Source organism: Mesoplodon mirus (genome assembly GCF_964341445.2).
Source record: "Mesoplodon mirus genome assembly, chromosome: 12".
Classification (NCBI taxonomy): domain Eukaryota; kingdom Metazoa; phylum Chordata; class Mammalia; order Artiodactyla; family Ziphiidae; genus Mesoplodon; species Mesoplodon mirus.
In genome coordinates, this window is record NC_138988.1 from 90,745,742 (window position 1) to 90,768,529 (window position 22,788).

A 22,788-nucleotide genomic window follows, 5' to 3' on the forward strand; every position below is an offset into this window, starting at 1 on the left:
GTGGAGGAGGGACAGCCCGCCTTTAAATAAGGAATTGCTTAATTAGATTGGTTTTGTCTGGGAACATATAAGGCAGCGTTGCTGAGAAGAGCATTCCAGGCCTGGACAGTTGCCTCGGTCTCATTGGTGAACCTCTGGTAAATCACTGTAGCAGGGAAATCATTTTGGACTGTTAATCTTTGCTGTTTGTTAAAAATAGCCTGCTTGGGGGCTTCCCTGGTGGCGCAGTGGTTGAGAATCTGCCTGCCAATGCAGGGGACACGGGTTCGAGCCCTGGTCTGGGAGGATCCCACAGGCCGCGGAGCAACTGGGCCCATGAGCCACAACTACTGAGCCTGCGCGTCTGCAGCCTGTGCTCCGCAACAAGAGAGGCCGCGATAGTGAGAGGCCCGCACACCGCCATGAAGCGTGGTCCCTGCTCGCCGCAACTAGAGAAAGCCCGCGCGCAGCAACGAAGACCCGACACAGCCATTAAAAAAAAAAAAAAATAGCCTGCTTGCATCTCTTCATTAGGAGGAAGGCAATGTTTTGTGCTCCTGGCAAAGTTTGGTTTTTTGGGGAAGCATATGAAGGCCACGGGACAGAAATCCCCAAGAAATGCCTTTCTAGCAGCACATGAGAGCAGAAAGATTGAAAACTTACACTGGAAAATTGCAGCTCAGTGTGATTGGGCTTTGTTGAAATAAGAAGTCAGACCCTTGGGGACGTGACTTTGAAATCTTGCGAGAGCAGTGAAAGTTGAGCTCCTGCTGAATCCAAGTTATGTTGGGTCAAAACAGCTGTGCGCTACTGCTTCCTTCTGCAGAAGGGCCCACATAATTGTTTAATTGTGGAGGACGTACTGTTGGAGATCACGAATGAAAGTGCAGCTTTCTTTCCTGCTCTAGAGGGAGGGCATCAGTAGAAAAATAAAAACTTGGCACACCTTCCTTTTTTTTTTAATTTTAATTTTTTTACTACGGCAAAAACAAAATAATTTTCTAATTTTAGAGGTCTAGTTAGTAACAAAGTTGTCCCGTAAAAATTTATAAATACACAATTGAAATATGCATATACAATTTACATGTTTTAAATGAAAATAGAGTGGTCTGTGCTATTGACAGAATGTAATATTCATATATGAGTTTAAATAATAGAATGGAACTTGAAATTAACTTGCCGCTTGGCATGTTTGTTTCAAAATAGTAAAATTTAAGAAATGGAAAAGGTTTTAAAAGCGATTTTTTTAAATTAAATAGCGCATCCAATATAGCATTACTAGAACAAATATGTTTATAAATACATTTATTCATGTAGTTTCTAATACTAAAAGTAAAAACTTGGCTCTTATCTTTGACTACTGTGTAGAGTGATATCGAGAATTAACACTTTCCTTTTAAATGTGAAGAGGTTATTAAGTGTAAAGGTGCCTATTTTCATCTTCTCCGGCCATGCACATCACAGTTACTCCTGACATTTTGCTGCCTGTAAAAAGGGCGTTTTTCTTTAAGGTGGATCTTTTTGCAAGTTGACTTCTATTTATGCATAACTCCTCCCTAAACTTTATGTATAGTAGGTGCTAATAAATGCAACCCTGAGGATAGAGTAGAATTAAATAAGAATTGTTGTGAGTTTCTTAGAGTGCCCTGATTGTGTGTGTGTGTATATGTATGAGAAATTTGTTATGGAAATTACATTATGAGTTGAAAAAAAATTTACAAAGAATTTGCCTGGATTCCTGTCATCTTGATAAAACTGCCATATTCAATTTTACATGTTATCTTTGCCTTTTTCCATATGCCATTATTGTTTTTTTTAAAACATGGTTGTACATGTCCATACAGTTTTATATTCTGCTTTTTATTAGTTACAGCAAATGTTTTTCATTTCATTATAGGTGCTTTGTAATGCCCATTTTAATACTCTTATACTGAACAGGTTTACCATTAATTACTATCCCTCTATTATCCTATATGTAGGTAGATTTTGCTTTATTTTGTCTTGTAAATAATGCCTTGACATTTTTTCAGCATTAAGCTTTTTATCATCCAATGAATACATTTCCAGGAATTGGTCAAAAGTATGACTTGTAGCAAATACTACCATATTCCTTTTGAAAAGGATTCTAGCAAATACTACCATATTCCTTTTGAAAAGGATTATAGTGCAAGGTGCATCCTTTGTTTTATATGTTAACCAGCGTCTTGAACTTTTAGGTTCCTTCTTCTTGCTATTAGAAATAATACTGAGGTGTACTTTTTTTGTGTGTAAAAATTTGGTGCACATTTCTAATAGAGGTAATAACAGTGGGTTTAAAATTTACAGCCATGGACAGATATGCAAAAATGGAACTTTTAAAATTTCTCCCTACTAAACTTAATTTACCTTTCAAGCTAAGTTGCCAGTTTTAGGCAGCTCACCTCCCATTTAAGGCTGTAAAGCTTTGTTTCCCTCTGCACCTGGGACTGAGAAGCAGACCTTCCCTGTGGCCTTGGCAGGCATTGGGTTCCTGTGCCATTGGAACCTTGCTGGCCTCTGCTCAAGAGGAGCCCATCTTGTGGTCCTCTGGAGTGCTTCTGTACAGGGCTGGCCATCTCCCTGGGCTGCCTTCTGAGAAGCCGGGCCACCCTCTCTTCTTCTGTGATAACCTGCATCCTTCCTCCAGACTTCTCTAGGGATGCCATCCATTTCGATTGTCTGAGCATCTTTGCTCTTTACCCTTTTGTCCCCACGTCCAAGTGCTAGTCCTGCCCCCCGGAATCCCTCCTTCAGATCCCCGGCCAAACTCTTTATCAACTTTTGTGCCGAAAAATAGCTCTTATATCATTAAGAGCTTTTCTTCCCTCTGGGATTATGGTAGAAACTCCAATGCTTTAAATTCTTCAGTTTTGCTCCTGATCTATGAAGATAAGCTTTCAGGATTAAAAAGGAAAAAGAGAGCTTTCCTAAATTTCTGGAGACTGCTTTGACTTTCAGATTTACCTCTGCTTTAGGTTTAGAAGACTCTAATCAGAAACTGGAAAACCCAGGGGTTGACTCTTTCGTCCTAGGCTGCATTGCCTCTCCCTGTGGAAGAAAGGGTATGTGTAAGACTCAGGCAGCTGCCTGAATGATGGGTGGGAAAGGGCATCAGTCCAAGAGCAGCAGGGAGGAGACTGGGGAAGCTGATTCTTAACAGCCCAACAGTGGTGACTGCATATTGAGTTTAATCTGTGCACAATTTGTGTGTTAACTTAGTGGATATAGAATAATATTAATAGCAAGTGCCTGTCAGTGCCAGGACTCTTTCCAGTGATTTTCTCCATTAACTTCTTTAGCCCTCAAAACAACCTGAGACGTGGTACTACTGTTACTGCCTCCACCCCATGAACCAGGGGCCAAGACGGAGCGAGCTCTGTAACTCTTCAACCAGTAAGTGGTGAGGCTGGGTCTTGCAGCCCAGCAGTCTGCCTCTGCTGGTAACCGCTGGTTCTATTGCTGGTCACGGGCTGGGAGGCCACAAGTACTTAATTTGATGATTATTGAAGGGAAATCCTTTTCTCTTGCATTTGTTATAATTTGGTTCTCTTCTTTCGGGAGTTTGATCATTTCATAAAAGGTGGTTCTTTTCCTGTTTAGGAAGGCATCATCCCTTTATTGTTTTGGTTTGTTTCTATACTTACGTATTTTTCCTCACTAGAAACTTAGCTGTTTCTCTGATGTGGCTAAAGAGACTTCGGTTTCAACTACTTGGAATCACTAGGGTTTAAACTCTGTATCATCTCAGGCCAGTGATTTGCTTTGCAGAGTTGTGTAGTTTTAAAAACCTGTTTGTTAGGGAAAAGGGCAAAAATATGTGAAAGTGGAGAGATGAGTAGAGTGAACTTTTCATGTGCCCAGCACTCAGCCTCAGCAGTTTGAAGCTCATGGCCAATCTTGTTTCATCTATACCAGGAGCTCTTAACCTTGGCACTACTGACATTTTGGGCTGGAAAATTCTTTGTGTGGGAGGCTGCCCTGTGCCTTGCAGGATGTTTAGCAGTATCCCTGGCCTCTACCTACTAGATGCCAGTAGCACCAACCCCCCACCCCCTTTCTGGTTATGACAACTAAAAGTGTCCCCTGGGGAGCAATTCATCCCTAGCTGAGGACCACGGATTTATGCTCACTCCACTCTTCCCATCCCCTCAAGATTATTTGGAAGTAGATCCCATACATTAATTCAAACCCATTTGGGGATATATTTTTAAAATATGTCTCAAGTTTTGTTAGTCCGTTAGAGAGGACGGGAACAAAGATCTAATTATGTTCCTATACGAATTGTTGTCACGGCAGCTAGCCACTGTTGGCTGCAGAGATGGTCATAGTTCCTACCAGCTACCAGTATCGATATGAACTAGGAAACACAAAGAAATCGGTATTGTGCTCCAGCCTGTACATTTTTAAAAACTGTAGTAAAATATACATAGTGTAAAATTTTCCATTTTACCCATTTTTAAGCATATAGTGCAGTTCAGTGGCATTAAGTACATTCACACTGTTATGAGACTATCACCACCATCCATCTCTCCACGCCTCAATCCCTGGCAACCACTATTCTACTTTCAGTCTTGATGAATTTTACTCTTCTAGGTACCTCATATAAGTGGAATTAGATATTTGTCCTTCTGTGTCTGGATGATTTCACTTAGCATAATATCTTCAAGGTTCATCCATGTTGTAGCATGTGTCAGAATATTCCCCATTTTAAGGCTGAATAATATTCCACTGTATATATATATACCACATTTTGTTTATCCCTTCAACTATTTATAGACATTTGGGTTGTTTCCACATTTTGGCTATTGTGGTTAATACTGCTGTAAACATGGTGGGCAAATATCTCTTCAAGACCCTGCTTTCAGTTCTTTTGGGTATATACTCAGGAGTGGAATTGCTGGATTGTATGTAATTATATTTTAAATTTTTTGAAGACCCACTGTTTTCCATGGCAGCTGCACCATTTTACATTCCCACCAGCAGTGCACAAGGGTTCTGATTTCTCCACATCCTTGCCAATGCTCATTATTTTGTCTTTAAAATAATTACCATCCTAATGGTGTGAAGTGGTGTCTACTTGTGGTTCAGCCCGTACCTTTTAAGATGTACCTCTGGTAATTGAAAAGCAATTCTACTAGAACCTTCCTGCTAGATCTAAGTCTTGCTATTGTGTATTTCTACTTTTACCTTGGAACAGTTTGCCCTGAACCCTTAGCTAGCCATCTGTGACTTAATCCTGGGAAGAGGCGGGGGGAGTGGGTTGTGTTTGTATATAGGGGAAAGCTTTTAATCCATATTGAAGTGTTGCATTTGCGCATTTACCATGAGCACTTAAGGGAAAAGATTCTGGTTAGATATGTATGGAATCAGAGACCATTAGAGCTGGAAGAGGCATTAGAGACCAGTTCATAAAAGGAAATTGAAACCCAGAGCATGTAAAGCTCCTCTTCTTGACTTGAGGGTAGTGACAATGTCTTGCTCACTGTCCCCAGTATCTAACATATAGAGTCAACCACTAAATGTTTGTGGAATTAATCCATGAATTACCTAAGCCTGACCAGTTGGCTTTTCAGTGTCAGGACTAGGGCATTCAGTTGGTTACATATGACATTATGATGACTAAATAATGGCAGTTGGCTTCAATGGCCAAGTGAGTCTTCTCTTTCTCCTTTTCAGTTGCTGGGGTGACAAGATTAGATGTAGTTTTCCCACAGTGAGGCCCTCTCTTCCTTGGAGATAGGTCTGAAGGGGTCTTGAAGACGACCAGCCCAGCTCAGGAGCCCTGAGGAGCCCTGGGTTGGCTGAGTGGTGGCAGTCAGGCTTTGATCACTCTTAAATCTCTTCCACTTCATCCTTGCCTCAAGCTTGCACGGTCCAACCTCCCTGTCCTGTATTTGTGTTTTGCATTCTGGGAAAGCCCAGTTCCTAATGGGTGCCTCTGTAGGTCTCTCTCTTTATACTTCTAATCTAGGAGGTCGCCATCCTGCCTGCATGTTAGAATCCCCTGAACACTTTGAAAAGGCCTGGTGACAGGCCAGATAAATCAGAATCGTTGAGGATAGGACCCAGGCATTATTTTTCAATTTTTTAATGTTCGTAACATCCCTCAATTTTCACCTGTTTCAACCGTTTTCCTGATTGTCTGCCTGAATCTCATCCCTCCTTAACTGTGAACTTCTTGTCATTTACTTTGGATCTAAAGGCACACAATGTTAGTGTTACTTTACAATTACTTGTAGGTTATTTGTGTTCTCTTGCCAGTTAGATTATAAACTCCTGAAGGCAGGGATCATGCCTTTTTTCTCCTCTGTCCTATTGGCTCTCAAACTTGAGTGTGCATCACAATCACTTGGGGGATCTGATAAAACACAGATTGCTGGGCCCACTCTGGGAATGTCTCATTTAGTAGGTCTGGGTAGGGCCGGAGAGTGTGCACTTCTAACAAGTTTCCAGGTGATGCTACTCCTGCTGGTCTGGGGACCATACTTTTGAGAACTGCTGCTCTAGCCCCTGAACCATTCTTCATGCACAAGGATGCTCAATAATTACTGGCCAGCCAAAAAGAATGGAGCAAATTTCCCCTTGCTTGCTCTTCTGAGTAACTATGTTCTGCTCTCACTGTGGGCTGGTCTGCAGGCTGAGAGAATGAAAGAATGTGTGACTGATCGTCTACAAATAAGCGTAACTTTGACTTTCTAGTTGCCAATTCCTTTACATTCTGAACCTTGCTAAGACAGTTACTTTTCTATTTGTGTGTGTGTGTGTGTGTGTGTGTGTGTGTGTGTGTTGTTGGTTGTGCATTTAGGCTATAAAGAGATATGGCCGGGCTTCCCTGGTGGCGCAGTGGTTGGGAGTCCGCCTGCCGATGCAGGGGACACGCGTTCGTGCCCTGGTCCGGGAGGATCCCACATGCCGCAGAGTGGCTGGGCCCGTGAGCCATGGCCACTGAGCCTGCGCGTCTGGAGCCTGTGCTCCGCAATGGGAGAGGCCACAACAGTGAGAGGCCCGCGTACAGCAAAAAAAAAAAAAAGAGAGATATGGCCACATCGTGCAGGATAGGATCCCAGCTCACCTCCTGTCTTTCAAGGTAGAAATTGAGCATGAGCAGTAGTAGGAATAAGTTTTGGAAAGACTGGTGAAGGGTGATCTCCAAATATAGGGGAAACTCAGCACAGTCAATTTTAAAAACAAGAAATTCTCTGAAAATGTTATTTTCTATGAATTATTAGGAGTTTAAAGTATTCTTGTTATTGGGAAAACAAATGAGCTTGGGTGGAGCTGACATTGGCTACTTCCAGCCCTACCTTGGAGCATAACCCTGATGAATTTCACTAACAGCCACAGTTTTTTGTAGCATGAAAAACTGTTGAGGCTGAAGTTGAGGGTTTATTCAGATACTCATATCCTCCATCCGTTCTAAAAGCAAATTGATACCGAAGTTTTCATTCTGAATACTCTGAAAAGCTTAAACTGCTTTTCCAATGTTAATTAATGGTTAAACCACTTAATGTATTTTGGTTTTGTGTTAAATCAGCTGATCTTTTCTAAGGGTATTGGGGAATTATTTTATAGTTCCTTTTAGGTAAAATATTTTTGAGAGATCACTGAGATTTTTCTAAGGAGATATGGTGACTGTTTTGCATAACTGGATAGTTTTGGTGTTGAAAGTTCAATTCAGGGCTGGTTCTTACTTTGTGGGTCTTTAGTGGTGCACCTTGGATTTGAGCAATGTTCTTGCTTATTTCATGTTCATTTAAAATGAGAAAAATTAGACTCAGAAAACAGCTGATGATTGTTTTGGAGAAGCATTTGTTTTCTGATGTACCAATGAGGGAAGCCTCATGGATTTGATTCATCTGCATCTCAAGAAGAACATAATGCTGGGTGGTGGAGGAGGGGAAATCACCCAGCAAAGTGATCTCACAGTCTGATAAGGCCCCTTCCAATAGAAAGTCTCCGGTTTGTTGGTGGGAAGGCAGCTTTGGCTAGTCTCAGAGATTGGAGAAGAAAGTTTTGGGTTTGTCACTTCTTATACCAGATGAGGGTATGGTTATCTTTTCAATCTCTCGCACCTCCTCCAAACAAATGCTCTACCGAGGAAAACATCCAAGTCTGAGACGCACCTTGACGTAGAATCTGAAAGAAGTAGGGAAAACTCACACACAGGCCAAACAGTAAAAGTCTCGATTCTCTCTTCTTTTTCCCATACAGGTGAATTTTGTGGCATGCCAGCTCTTTGCTTTGTTTGCTGCTTTCTGGTTCCGCAGCTACTTGAGTCCTGGTAAAACCAGTCCTGATGTCCGACATGCATTTGCCACCACTTTTGGCATCTATTTTGTCATCTTTTGTTTTGGCTGGTGAGTATGAGCCTCCTGAATTCTAATATTTATCATGTGGTTTTGTAGCGATATTCTTGGCATTTCCCAGGCAGTAAGAAAAAAAAAAAAGGTATTTACTCGTATTGTAAAATGTTGGGGATGTTGAGAAATCTCCATTTACTGTAAGAAACTGGAAGGAGTAAACGGACTCTATTAGAAATCAATTCAGTGAATTTTTCTTAAAATTAGACTTCTGCTGATCTCACCCTGGGTCATGTAAATGGAATGTTCTAAGGTTTAATTTTCCCAACGAGGGACCTTTCCTAACTGTTGTAGATATTGGTGTTTTTCTTGCATCACTGCTAGAGATACTGGCGTTAATCCTGCATTTAGAGTAGAACAGTAGTCTTCGTGCTGGTGTTAGGGCATGTGTCATTCTTTAACAGAGAAAGCCTGTGGTCTAAGACGTTCTCTACTAGGAAAGCTGGGCAAATCCCCTGGGAGGGGTACTTCTTGAGGAATGAACATTTCTAGAAGTACAGCTTAAGGGAATTTGTGACTTTGTTCAAGGTAGTAGATTATGGCTCTTCCTCCTTCAATGAAAATTTGAGAAAGGATGATGAGTATTTTGGTATCTGGGGCAGCTCAGTTGTGGTCTTGATACTTTAAAATTGAAAGAAAGAACTCTCTTCACTGCAGTTGGCAGACTATGTCATGTCTTCCTAGTGTCCTACAGTATCTTAATCACATAGAACGAAAATACTTCATTTATTTCCTCCTACATAAACATGGGGTAACTGATCACTTGCTTTTTTGTGGGAGTGGAGGTGGAGGTGCAGTATGGGTGGCCAAGAGGTATGTTCATATGAAATAAATTCTGTGTTTCTCTTTCCTCCCCATGATGGCCTACAGGTACTCTGTGCATCTTTTTGTGCTGGTGTTAATGTGCTATGGAATCATGGTCACTGCAAGCGCATCCAATATTCACAGGTAAGACCCTGGGAATGAGCAATGCAAGGTGAGGCTTTTCATGATCTTTGGAATATATTTCTAGGATGAAGGGATGCCCTCCCCATCTGCCACATGTGGCGTATCCTAAGTGCTCTGGGATATCAGAAAGGAGGGATGGGAAACCTTAAATGCTGGGAGTCTTCAGAGAAAGCTTTACGGAAAAAAAAAAGTGTGATGTGAATTGGGACTCAGGTGAAAGAGAGTTTGTCAGAATTAGGCAGCCTCATGTGTGATAGCACCAACCTGGAAGCAACCCAGATGGTCAGACTATGGAATACTGCTCAGCAATAGAAAAGAATGAATGATTGCTACACACAGTGCCATGGATGAATCTCAAAATCCACATGCTGAATGAAGAAGGACCCACAAATTCTGTTCTCAAAAATGTAAGCTAATCTGTAGTGACAGAAATCAGATCAGAGGTAACCAGGGGTGAGATGGCTCAGGGAGATGTGAAAGGAACCACAAGAGGCATGAAGCAACCTGGGGGGTGATGGATATGTCTGTTATCTTGAACTTGGCTGAGGTTTTCTGAGTATGAAATAGGTCAAAATTTTGTATACTTTACATATGTCCAATAAGTGTTTAAAAAAAAGGAAGAAATATTCTTACTATGCTATTTTGACTTCAAAGTGCAGAAGTAATTTAATTCTCCCTTGAAGGCTACACGCTTGAACAATCCAGGGAGATACCTGGAAGAGCTGTTTTGCACTGTCTCTGTTTCCCATGGTCTTTGTGAAACCTCAGAATTCATTCAGCCTCAGTAACACTGGAATGGAAGCTCTGTGGGAACAAAGACTTTTCTCTCCTGTTCACTGTTATAGCCTCAGAGCCTAGAACAATACCTGGCACAAATAAAGGCTCAATAAATATTTATGGAATGACTGAATATACTTGAAAAGAGCTTCACCCTTCTATGGCTTCCTTCCTGATGGCTCCTCTTAAAAAGCAGATGCCTTATTTCAGCCTCGGAAAGTTCTTTGATTAATAAGACTATTAGCACAATCGTTTTCCTTCTTAAAAGCACTGTAATTTAATTTTTGAGTGTATAATCTTGTAATTACTTCCAATAAATTTCTGATTTGTAAGGGACAATATTTTTGCCCGCTTTTAACTTGGATAGTCATTCAACTTTGTATTTAAAGGAGCTCTGGAAATTTGAATTCTAATCATCTCTCTTCTAAGTGCCCTCCTTGAAGGGGATAGAGTCATTCCTTCAGAAGGGAAATAGGAAATCCGTATTTCTGTACTTTGGTACGAATGGGTTTTGGAAATGCTTCATATTATGATAAAATGCTTTTTTCACTGGGAGGTAAAGATGCCTGGCTTTTCCTGCACTTGATGTTGGAAGCAATTAAATGATTTATAAAAGAGTTGTTGCATCTCTAGAGCACGTTTCCAGCTACCCTACCAGTTGTAATTTGTCAGCTTTCCCCACACTCGTGTGATGTTGGTGAGGTGCAGTCTGTTTTGCAGAGGGTCAGGCTGCATTTCCAGGTCCTCTGTGTTAGTCTCCGGCCAGGAGTGGAATCTTCCAGCTTTGGCAGAGACTTTACAGACAGGCTCTGACAGTTTCCCCAAAATCATGTTGTGGTAGCAGAGAGCCATGTCATAAGACCGAAAAGAAAAAATGCCAGAACAAGTTCTTCCCCTCTTTCTTTGCTTGTGTGGTTGCCAATACTGCAGAAATAGGGAGTGGTTCACATTTCCCCATGGATGGAAGTTGTTTCCTATTGCCGCTGGGAAAGAACACGAAGCTAGAGTCAGGAAACCTGGCTCTTTCCAGCAGTGTGGGTTTGGAAAAGCCAGGCAGCTTCTTTGCATGTCAGGTTTCCTGCCTACGAAATGTAGGGTTTGTGGTGGTTTGAGCTTAAGGTCTCTTCAAGACCAGGATTTCTGGGTTCTTTGTGAATTGTTTTCCTCTTCCTTTCACCAAGTTATGAGCCCTGTCCTATGCATAGCTGGGAATAGGAGGGGACAGTTAATATTTGCAGCTATGTGGAACTAACCCATTTCAGGACTGATTGTTGTTATTCAGGATTTATCTAGAGAGTTCTTGGGGTACCATTTCTGTTTCCTTCCCAAGCCACTCTGTTGGGCAGAGATCACAGGTAGTCACTTACCTCATATGAACCAACTGGAACAGAATATAATATCTCCTGGGATGGAAGGCCTCATGTGGGAACTTGGTGATGCAGTTACCAATTTTGGAGTACTTGCTTGGTGCCAGGTGCTAGGCTGAGCACTCGTAAATATATTATGTTTCATTATTTTGATCTATAGACTCTTATTTAGTATATCACTTAATATACTATTACATTTAATATTTCCTATCATTATTGCTAATATATTCTTTCTAGGACAACTCTATAGGATACAGATTTTTTTTCCTGAGATGGAGAAAAATGAAAGCTCAGAGATGGGGAAACAGATCCATACATATGATTTTAACATTATAATTATATATGTTAGCATGTAGCACTAGAGAAATACAGGCAGTGGAGCAGCGAATTGTGTTGGGAGTGGGGGTGGGATGGATAGAACAAGACTATGCCAGGTGACATTGGAGCTGAGCCTTATCTGATAGTTGGTTTCCAGATAGACCATAGGGGAGGGAGCAAGGAGTTGCAGGCAGAGGAAGGAGAAAGATTCCTGGCCTGAAAATGCAGGATGTAGTTGTGGAAAGGGAGCAGTCCCCTGTGGTTTAACACAGGGTGGACATGGAACATGGCTGGAGATGAGTCCAGAAGGAAAGGTAGAGCTTAGCATGCGAATCACCTTGGATGCTGTGTTCAGGAGTTTTAAAGTGATTAGATAGTGGGATCCACTGGAGACTTTTAAGACCAGTAACATTCATTTATTGTTTGTTCACTCAACACACAGTAGGTTCACTCAGCACACAGTGGTGAATGAAACACACATGGCCATCCTTGCTTTCATGGAGCTTTCAGGCTTGTAACGGAGACTGTAGTTCATCAGATTATCACCTATCTTTAGATGTACAAGTTGATGAATGTTCTGAATGGCGTGTGTGTGTGTGTGCGTGTGTGTGCGTGCATTGGGGGTTTATACTATAGGATGGTCAGGACCAGTGTCTGAAGGAGGCCAGGGAGTGAACATGAGTAGGTGGTAATTGAAGCCTCAGGCATCAGTAGGGAGGGTCCTAAGCAGAGCACTGGGAATGCTAACACCTAAGGAGTAGATTGAGGAAGACGAGCTGAGCAAGAGCCTTGGAAGAATTGACCAGAGAGCTGGGAAGGAAACAGGGAGAATGAAAGCCAAGAGAACAAATTGTTTTGGGAAGGGAGTGGTTGGCCGTATGATGATGGTTTGTATTTTAGGAAGATCGTTGTGTAAACAGGATGGTTTGTGAAGAGGAGAATCTGACTGAAGGACCTTACAGGCCAGCGGTTCCCAGCTCTGGCTGCACGTTGGAATTATACCTGCTAGGTGCACCCCATCCCAATGAAATCAGGGTATCTGGGGGTGGGGCCCGGTGCTCCCCAGGTGATTCCATTACACTGCCATAGTTGAGAACTACTGCAGTGGTCCAGGTGAGAAAAGATGAAGGGCTCAGAGCAGTGGGTGTGAAAGTGAGGAGAGGGGATGGGCTGGGATGGAGATGGACCACATAGGACTTTGTGACTAATTGCATGTGGAGGGTGAGGGAGAGAAAGAAGAGAAAGTTGATTGAGTGGGTGCGCAACAATCTGATCCTCCGTGTTTTTGGTTCCAGATACTCCTTTTTTGTAGCAATGGGCTACCTTACGATATGCCACATCAGCCGAATATACATCTTCCACTATGGCATTCTCACTACAGACTTTTCTGGGTGAGTATCTTAATTTGTGTGCTGACTCAGTCCAGCAGCCCCTTGACTGCTGAGTCCCTTGACTCGGTCCCTTGGGGTCTGTAAAGATCAAGTATGCACGTAAGAGTCATCGGCAGCTCATTAAATCGGTTGGTAAGACTGTGCTAATGAGGTTGCGGTTGAAGATTTGATTGCTCTGTGGGACGGTGAGCTCTGCTATGGCCCATGGGCTATATCTGTCCGGCCACCTGTTTTTGTAGTTACACTGGAACATACCCAGGCACTTACTCATTTATGTGTTGTCTCTGGCTGCTTTTGCACTACAGTGGTAGAGTTGAGTAGTTATGACAGAAATTATATGACCCACAAAAGCCAAAATATTTACAATCTTGCTCTTTACAGGAAAAGTCTGCCAACCCCTATTCTAAGGCCCTTAACACAGAGTTGGTGTTTATCTCCTACTGGTTAATAATACAAAATTGTTCCATACTAGCTGATGAATAGCTGCTACCCTGAGCCCGTTGAGTGGCCCCTGGCTGCCCTGGCCTCCTCCCCAGATCCCCCAGACTTCTAGCGATGAGAAGGGCAATGCCTGGCATAGCAGGGGTCTCCATACTTCTAAAAATTTTGTCTGTTACCATAGCCTTAACCTGGGGACCACCCCTCTCCTGACTGGTCACTGGGTGAAGGCGGTGGTGGATCAGTGAAAATTCTATTGCTCTGTTGGTATTCATTTAGGAGCAACTTTTTATGAATCTTGAGTAATGGGTACTAGAGCAGAGCTACTCCTCATGACACATTGTATATTATCCATGTTACTTCCTTAGGAGTTTGGTCCTGGTCTCCACAGGCAGCCTGGAGTCAGGGAGAGCTGGGTTCTCCTCTCAGGTTGAATTGCCTTTCATTGGATGAGTCGGTAGAGAACAGTCAATGAAATAAAGAGCTACAAATTACTGCCCATTGGTGTGAACCTTGCAAGTTGTGCAACTAAACTGTCCCACTGTGAAGAGGCTTCAGAAGGCAAAGTGTTGTTTGGGACACAAAAACTGTTGCATTGGGATTTCCATGACCATAGTTTGGTCTCAGACTAGCTTTTTGGACATCGGTTCCTCTTACCCTCGGCCCTTTCGATTTTACCTTTTTCTCTTTGAATTGCCTCCTTTCTTTATTCCTTTCCTCTCAGATTGTAGAGCATAATTTTTCAATTTCTCTGAAACATGTTCACAAACTTCTTTACTTTTTAACAATGTTTACTGCTAACAAAATATGGAAGATATGGCAGCAACAAAGATAACAATATAGTCATGAAGTTATAGCATTAAAAGTAATTTTATTTTATTTTTAACAATAACATACATGTGTCCTTTAGAGGATTAATTGTAATCCCTTGTTTTTTTTTTAATATATTTTTTAACATCTTTATTGGAGTATAATTGCTTTACAATGGTGTGTTAGTTTCTGCTGTATAACAAAGTGAGTCAGCTATACATATACATATATCCCCATATCTCCTCCCTCTTGCATCTCGCTCCAACCCTCCCTCTCCCACCCCTCTAAGTGGACACAAAGCACCGAGCTGATCTCCCTGTGCTATGTGGCTGCTTCCCACTAGCTATCTATTTTACATTTGCTGGTGTATATATATACACCATGCCACTCTCTCACTTCGTTCCAGCTTACCTTTCCCATTCCCCATGTCCTCAAGTCCATTCTCTAAGTCTGCGTATTTATTCCTGTCCTGCCCCTAGGTCCTTCAGAACCATTTTTTTTTAGATTCCATATATATATATCTTAGCATATGGTATTTGATTTTCTCTTTCTGACTTACTTCACTCTGTATGACAGTCTCTAGGTCCATCCACCTCACTGCAAATAACTCAATTTCGTTTCTTTTTATGGCTGAGTAATATTCCATTGTATATATGTGCCACATCTTCTTTATCCATTCATCTGTTGATGGACACTTAGGTTGCTTCCACGTCCTGGCTATTGTAAATAGAGCTGCAATGAACATTGTGGTACATGACTCTTTTTGAATTATGGTTTTCTCAGGGTATAGGCCCAGTAGTGGGATTGCTGTGTTGTATGATAGTTCTATTTTTAATTTTTTGAGGGACCTATATACTGTTCTCCATAGTGGCTGTATCAATTTATATTCCCACCAACAGTGCAAGAGGGTTCCCTTTTTTCCACACCCTCTCTGGCATTTATTGTTTGTAGATTTTTATATGATGACCATTCTGACTGGTGTGGAGTGACACCTCATTGTAGTTTTGATTTGCATTTCTCTAATGATTAGTGATGTTGAGCATCCTTTCATGTGATTGTTGGCAATCTGTATATCTTCTTTGGAGAAATGTCTATTTAGGTCTTCTGCCCATTTTTTGATTGGGCTGTTTGTTTTTTTGATATTGAGCTGCTTGTATATTTTGGAGATTAATCCTTTGTCAGCTGCTTCATTTGTAAAGATTTTCTCCCATTCTGAGGGCTGTCTTTTCATCTTGTTTATGGTTTCCTTTGCTGTGCAAAAGCTTTTAAGTTTCATTAGGTCGCATTTGTTTATTTTTGTTTTTATTTCCATTTCTCTAGGAGGTGGGTCAAAAGGATCTTGCTGTGATGTATGTCATAGAGTGTTCTGCCTGTGTTTTCCTCTAAGAGTTTGATGGTGTCTGGCCTTATATTTAGGTCTTTAATCCATTTTGAGTTTATTTTTGTGTATGGTGTTAGAGAGTGTTCTAATTTCATTCTTTTACATGTAGCTGTCCAGTTTTCCCAGCACCACTTATTGAAGAGCTGTCTTTTCTCCATTGTATATTCTTGCCTCCTTTATCAACAATGAGGTGACAATATGTGCGTGGGTTTATCTCTGGGTTTTCTATCCTGTTCCATTGATCTGTATTTCTGTTTTTGTGCCAGTACCATACTGTCTTGATTACTGTAGCTTTGTACTGTAGTCTGAAGTCACCGAGTCTGATTCCTCCAGCTCCATTTTTCATTCTCAAGATTGCTTTGGCTATTCGGGGTCTTTTGTGTTTCCATACAAATTGTGAAATTTTTTGTTCTAGTTCTGTGAAAAATGTCACTGGTAGTTTGATAGGGATTGCAATTAATCTGTAGATTGCTTTGGGTAGTATAGTCATTTTCACAATGTTGATTCTTCCAATCCAAGAACATGCTATATCGCTCCATCTCCTTATATCATCTTTAATTTCTTTCATCAGTGTCTTATAATTTTCTGCATACAGGTCTTTTGTCTCCCTAGGTAGGTTTATTCCTAGATATTTTATTCTTTTTGTTGCAGTGGTAAATGGGAGTGTTTCCTTAATTTCTCTTTCAGACTTTTCATCATTAGTGTATAGGAATGCAAGAGACTTCTGTGCATCAATTTTGTATCCTGCTACTTTACCAAATTCATTGATTAGCTGTAGTAGTTTTCTGGTAGCATCTTTAGGATTCTCTATGTATAGTATCATGTCATCTGCAAACAGTGACAGCTTTACTTCTTCTTTTCCGATTTCGGTTCCTTTTATTTCTTTTTCTTCTCTGATTGCTGTGGCTAGAACTTCCAAAACTATGTTGAATAGTAGCGGTGAGAATTGGCAACCTTGTCTTGTTCCTGATATAAGAGGAAATGTTTTCAGTTTTTCACCATTGAGAACGATGTTGGCTGGGGGTTTCTCATATATGGCCTTTATTATGTTGAGGTAAGTTCCCTCTATGCCTACTTTCTGGAGGGGTTTTATCATAAACGGCTATGGAATTTTGTCGAAAGATTTTCCTGCATCTATTGAGTTGATCATATGGTTTTTCTCCTTCAATTTGTTAATATGGTTTATCACATTGATTGATTTCTGTATATTGAAGAATCCTTGCATTCCTGGGATAAACCCCAGTTGCTCATGGTGTATGATCCTTTTAATGCGCTGTTGGATTCTTTTTGCTGGTATTTTGTTGAGGATTTTTGCATCTATGTTCATCAGTGATATTGGCCTGTAGTTTTCTTTTTTTGTGACATCTTTGTCTGGTTTTGGTATCAGGGTGATGGTGCCCTCGTAGAATGAGTTTGGGAGTGTTCCTCCCTCTGCTATATTTTGGAAGAGTTTGAGAAGGATAGGTGTTAGCTCTTCTCTAAATGTTTGTTAGAATTCGCCTGTGAAGCCATGTGGTCCTGGGCTTTTGTTTGTTGGAAGATTTTTCTTCTTCTTTTTTTTTTTTTTTTGCGGTATGCGGGCCTCTCACTGTTGTGGCCTCTCCCATTGCAGAGCACAGGCTCTGGATGTGCAGGCTCAGCGGCCATGGCTCACGGGCCTAGCCACCCCACAGCATGTGGGATCTTCCCGGACCGGGGCACCAACCCGTGTCCCCTGTATCGGGAGGCGGACTCTCAACCACTGTGCCACCAGGGAAGCCCCTGTTGGAAGATTTTTAATCGCAGTTTCATTTTAATGTTTGTGATTGGTCTGTTTATATTTTCTGTTTCTTCCTGGTTCAGTCCCGGAAGGTTGTGCTTTTCTAAGAATTTGTCTATTTCATTGAGGGTGCCCATTTTATTGGCATAGAGTTGCTTGTAGTAATCTCTCATGGTTCTTTGTATTTCTGCAGTGTCAGTTGTTACTTCTCCTTTTTCATTTTTAATCTATTGATTTGAGTATTCTCCCTTTGTTCTTGATGAGTCTGGCTAATGGTTAATCAATTTTGTTTATCTTCTCACAGAACCAGCTTTTAGTTTTATTGATCTTTGCTATCATTTCCTTCATTTCTTTTTCATTTATTTCTGATCTGATCTTTATGATTTCTTTCCTTCTGCTAACTTTGGGGGTTTTTTGTTCTTATTTCTCTAATTCCTTTAGGTGTAAGGTTAGGTTGTTTATTTGAGGTTTTTCTTGTTTCTTGAGGTAGGATTGTATTGCTATAAACTTTACTCTTAGAACTGCTTTTGCTGCATCCCATAGGTTTTGGGTCGTCATGTTTTCATTGTCATTTGTTTCTAGGTATTTTTTGATTTCCTCTTTGATTTCTTCAGTGAGCTCTTGGTTATTTAGTAGTATATTGTTTAGCCTCCACGTGTTTGTATTTTGTACAGACTTTTTCCTGTAATTGATATCTAATCTCATAGCGTTGTGGTTGGAAAAGATACTTGATACGATTTCAGTTTTCTTAAATTTACCAAGGCTTGATTTGTGACCGAAGATATGATCTATCCTGGAGAATGTTCCATGAGCACTTAAGAAGAAAGTGTACTCTGCTGTTTTGGGATGGAATGTCCTATAAATATCAATTAAGTCCATCTTGTTTAATGTATCATTTAAAGCTTGTGTTTCCTTATTTATTTTCATTTTGGATGATCTGTCCATTGGTGAAAGTGGGGTGTTAAAAGTCCCCTACTGTGATTGTGTTACTGTCGATTTCCCCTTTTATGGCTGTTAGCATTTGCCTTATGCATTGAGGTGCTCCTATGCTGGGTGCATAAATATTTACAATCGTGTCTTGGATTGATCCCTTGATTAGTATGTAATGTCCTTCTTTGTCTCTTATAATAGTCTTTATTTTAAAGTCTATTTTGTCTGATATGAGAATTGCTACTCCAGATTTCTTTTGATTTCCATTTGCTGGAATATCTTTTTCCATCCCCTCACTTTCAGTCTGTATGTGTCTCTAGGTCTAAAGTGGGTCTCTTGTAGACAGCATATGTATGGGTCTTGTTTTTGTATCCATTCAGCCAGTCTATGTCTTTTGCTTGGAGCATTTAATCCATTTACCTTTAAGGTAGTTATCGATATGTATGTTCCTATTACCATTTTTTAAATTGTTTTGAGTTTGTTTTTGTAGGTCCTTTTCTTCTCTTGTGTTTCCCACTTAGAGAAGTTCCTTTAGCATTTGTTGTAGAGCTGGTTTGGTGGTGCTGAATTCTCTTAACTTTTGTTGTCTGTAAAGGTTTTAATTTGTCCGTCGAATCTGAATGACATCCTTGCTGGGTAGAGCAATCTTGGTTGTAGGTTTTTTCCTTTCATCACTTTAAGTATGTCTTGTCACTCCCTTCTGGCTTGCAGAGTTTCTGCTGAATGATCAGCTGTTGACCTTATGGGGAGTCCCTTGTATGTTATTTGTTGTTTTTCCCTTGCTGCTTTTAATATTTTTTCTTTGTATTTAATTTTTGATAGTTTGATTAATATGTGTCTTGGTGTGTTTCTCCTTGGATTTTTCCTGTATGGGACTTTCTGTGCTTCCTGGACTTGATTGACTATTTCCTTTCCCATATTAGGGAAGTTTTCTACTATAATCTCTTCAAATATTTTCTCAGTCCCTTTCTTTTCCTCTTCTTCTTCTAGGACCCCTTTAATTCAAATGTTGGTACATGTAATGCTGTCCCAGAGGTCTCTAAGACTGTCCTCAATTCTTTTCATTCTTTTTTTCTTTTTTCTTCATTCTGCTCTGCAGTAAATTCCACTATTTTATATTCCAAGTCACTTTTCCCTTCTTCTGCCTCAGTTATTCTGCTATTGATTCCTTCTAGAGAATTTTAAATTTCATTTATTTTGTTGTTCATCATGGTTTGTTTGCTCTTTAGTTCTTCTAGGTCCTTGTTAAACGTTTCTTGTATTTTGTCCATTCTATTTCCAAGATTTTTGATCATCTTTACTATCATTACTCTGAATTCTTTTTCAGGTAGACTGCCTATTTCCTCTCCATTTGTTTGGTCTGGTGGGTTTTTACGTTGCTCCTTCACCTGCTGTGTATTTCTCTATCTTCTCATTTTGCTTAACTTACTCTGTTTGGGGTCTCTGTTTAGCAGGTGGCAGGTTCGTAGGTCCTGTTGTTTTTGGTGTCTGCTCCCAGGCAGACACCAAAGGTTGGTTAAGTGGGTTGTGTAGTCTTCCTGGTGGAGGGGACTGGTGCCTGTGTTCTGGTGGGTGAGGTGGATCTTGTCTTTATGGTGGGCAGGACCATCTCTGGTGGTGTTTTTTGGGGTGTCTATGAACTTATTATGATTTTAGGCAACCTCTCTGCTAATGGGTGGGTTTGTGTTCCTTTCTTGCTAGTTGTGTGGCATAGGGTGTCCAGCATTGTGACTTGCTGGTCGTTGAGTGGAGCTGGGTCTTAGCGTGAGATGGAGATCTCTGGGAGATCTTTCGCTGTTTGATATTACTTGGGGCCGAGAGGTCTCTGGTGGACCAATGTCCTAAACTCAGCTCTCCCACTTCAGAGGCTCAGACCTGACACCTGGCCAGAACACCAAGACCCTGTCAGCCACATGGCTCAGAAGAAAAGGGAGAAAAGAGGAAGGAAGGAAGGAAGGAAGGAAGGGAGGGAAAGAAAGAAGGAAGGAAAAGAAAGAAAGAAGGAAGGAAAAGAAAAATAAAGGGAAAGAAAGAATAAAATAAAGTTGTTAAAATAGAAAAGAATTATTAAAAATAAAAAAGTAATAGGGCTTCCCTGGTGGCGCAGTGGTTGAGAGTCTGCCTGCCGATGCAGGGGATATGGGTTCGTGCCCCGGTCTGGGAAGATCCCACATGCTGCGGAGCGGCTGGGCCCGTGAGCCATGGCTGCTGGGCCTGTGTGTCCGGAGCCTGTGCTCCGCAATGGGAGAGGCCACAACAGTGAGAGGCCCACACACCACAAAAAAATAAAAATATAAAATCAAAATCAAATAAAAAAGTAATAAAAAAAAAGGAAAGAGAAAGAAAGAAGAGAGCAGCCAAACCAAAAAACAAATCCACCAATGATAACAAACGCTAAAAACTATACTAAAAAAACCCCCCCAAAACGGACAGTCAGAACCATAGGAGAAATGGCAAAAGCAAAGCTATACAGACAAAATCACAGAAAGAGGCATACACATACACACTCACAAAAAGAGAAAAAGGAAAAAATATATATATAAAAAAATTTAAAAAGGAAGAGAGCAACCAAATCAATAAACAAATCTACCAATGATAATAAGCTCTAAATACTAAACTAAGATAAACATAAAACCAGAAACAAATTAGATGCAGAAAGCAAACCCTAAGTCTACAGTTGCTCCCAAAGTCCCCCACCTCAATTTTGAGATGATTCATTGTCTATTCATGTATTCCACAGATGCAGGGTTCATCAAGTTGATTGTGGAGATTTAATCCACTGCTCCTGAGGCTGCATGGAGAGATTTCCCTTTCTCTTCTTTGTTCGCACAGCTCGCGGGGTTCAGCTTTGGATTTGGACCGGCCTCTGTGTGTAGGTCACCTGAGGGCATCTGTTCTTTGCTCAGACAGGACGGGGTTAAAGGAGCAGCTGATTCGGGGGCTCTGGCTCACTCGGAGAGGGGTGGAGGGGTACAGAATGCGGGGCGAGCCTGTGGCGACAGAGGCCAGCGGGATGTTGCACCATCCTGAGGCGCGCCGTGTGCTGTCCCATGGAAGTTGTCCCTGGATCACGGGACCCTGGCAGTGGTGGGCGGCACAGGCTCACGGGAGGGGAGGTGTGGATAGTGACCTGTGCTCGCACACAGGCTTCTTGGTGGCAGCAGCAGCAGCCTTAGCATCTCATTCCCGTCTCTGGGGTCTGCGCTGATAGCCGCGGCTCGTGCCCGTCTCTGGAGCTCGTTTAGACGGTGCTCTGAATCCCCTCACCTCGTGCACCCTGAAACAATGGTCTCCTGCCTCTTAGGCAGAGCCAGAGTTTTTCCCGGACTCCCTCCTGGCCAGCCGTGGCGCACTAACCCCTTCAGGCTGTGTTCACGCAGCCAACCCCAGTCCTCTCCCTGGGATCTGACCTCTGAAGCCCGAGCCTCAGCTCCCAGGCCCCACCCGCCCCGGTGGGTAAGCAGACAAGCCCCTTGGGCTGGTGAGCGCTGGTTGGCACCGATCCTCTGTGCGGGAATCTCTCCGCTTTGCCCTCCGTACCCCTGTTGCTGTGCTCTCCTCCGCAGCTCCGAAGCTTCCCCCCTCCGCCACCCGCAGTCTCCGCCCGCGAAGGGGCTTCCTAGTGTGTGGAAACCTTTCCTCCTTCACAGCTCCCTCCCCAAGGTGCAGGTCCTGTCCCTATTCTTTGTCTCTGTTTTTTCTTTTTTCTTTTGCCCTACCCAGGTACGTGGGGTGTTTCTTGCCTTTTGGGAGGTCTGAGGTCTTCTGCCAGCATTCAGTAGGTGTTCTGTAGGAGTTGTTCCACATGTAGATGTAGTTTTGATGTATTTGTGGGGAGGAAGGTGATCTCCATGTCTTACTCCTCCACTATCTTGAAGGCCCCCTTTTTTAAACTATTTATTTATTTATTTATGGCTGCATTGGGTCTCAGTTGTGGCACGCATCCTCCTCTGCAGTGCGTGGGCTTCTCTCTAGTTGTGGCGCGTGGGCTCCAGAGCGCGCAGCCTCTGTAGTGGCAGCATGTGGGGTCTCTGGTTGTGGTGTGTGGGGTCAATATTTGCGTGCCAGCTTAATTGCCCTGCAGCAGATGGGATCTTAGTTCCCCAAACAGGGATCGAACCCGTGTCCCCTGCATTGGAAGGTGGAATCTTAACCACTGGACCACTAGGGAAGTCTCAAAAGTAGTCTTAAATGGTGGTCATAACTTCCCCTAGTGTTTAATCAAGAAACTTTATTTTTTTTGGTTCAACTTCAGGACTGGGTCCCCCCACCCCATCCGCCATACTTAGAAGAGTTCCTGGCTCTTCATAGA

At 41.9% G+C, this 22,788-nt stretch overlaps 1 protein-coding gene across 2 annotated transcripts in view; it reads left to right on the top strand.

Moving 5' to 3' along the window:
* MBOAT1 (membrane bound glycerophospholipid O-acyltransferase 1) overlaps window positions 1-22,788 on the top strand; it is a 120,677-nt gene that overhangs the window by 53,428 nt on the left and 44,461 nt on the right. For both annotated transcript variants that reach the window (XM_082637521.1, XM_082637520.1), the window contains exons 2-4: window positions 8,209-8,354; window positions 9,228-9,305; window positions 13,063-13,158. In XM_082637521.1, the coding sequence (XP_082493647.1) occupies window positions 8,209-8,354; window positions 9,228-9,305; window positions 13,063-13,158 (320 nt within the window). The remainder of the gene's footprint in view (window positions 1-8,208; window positions 8,355-9,227; window positions 9,306-13,062; window positions 13,159-22,788) is intronic.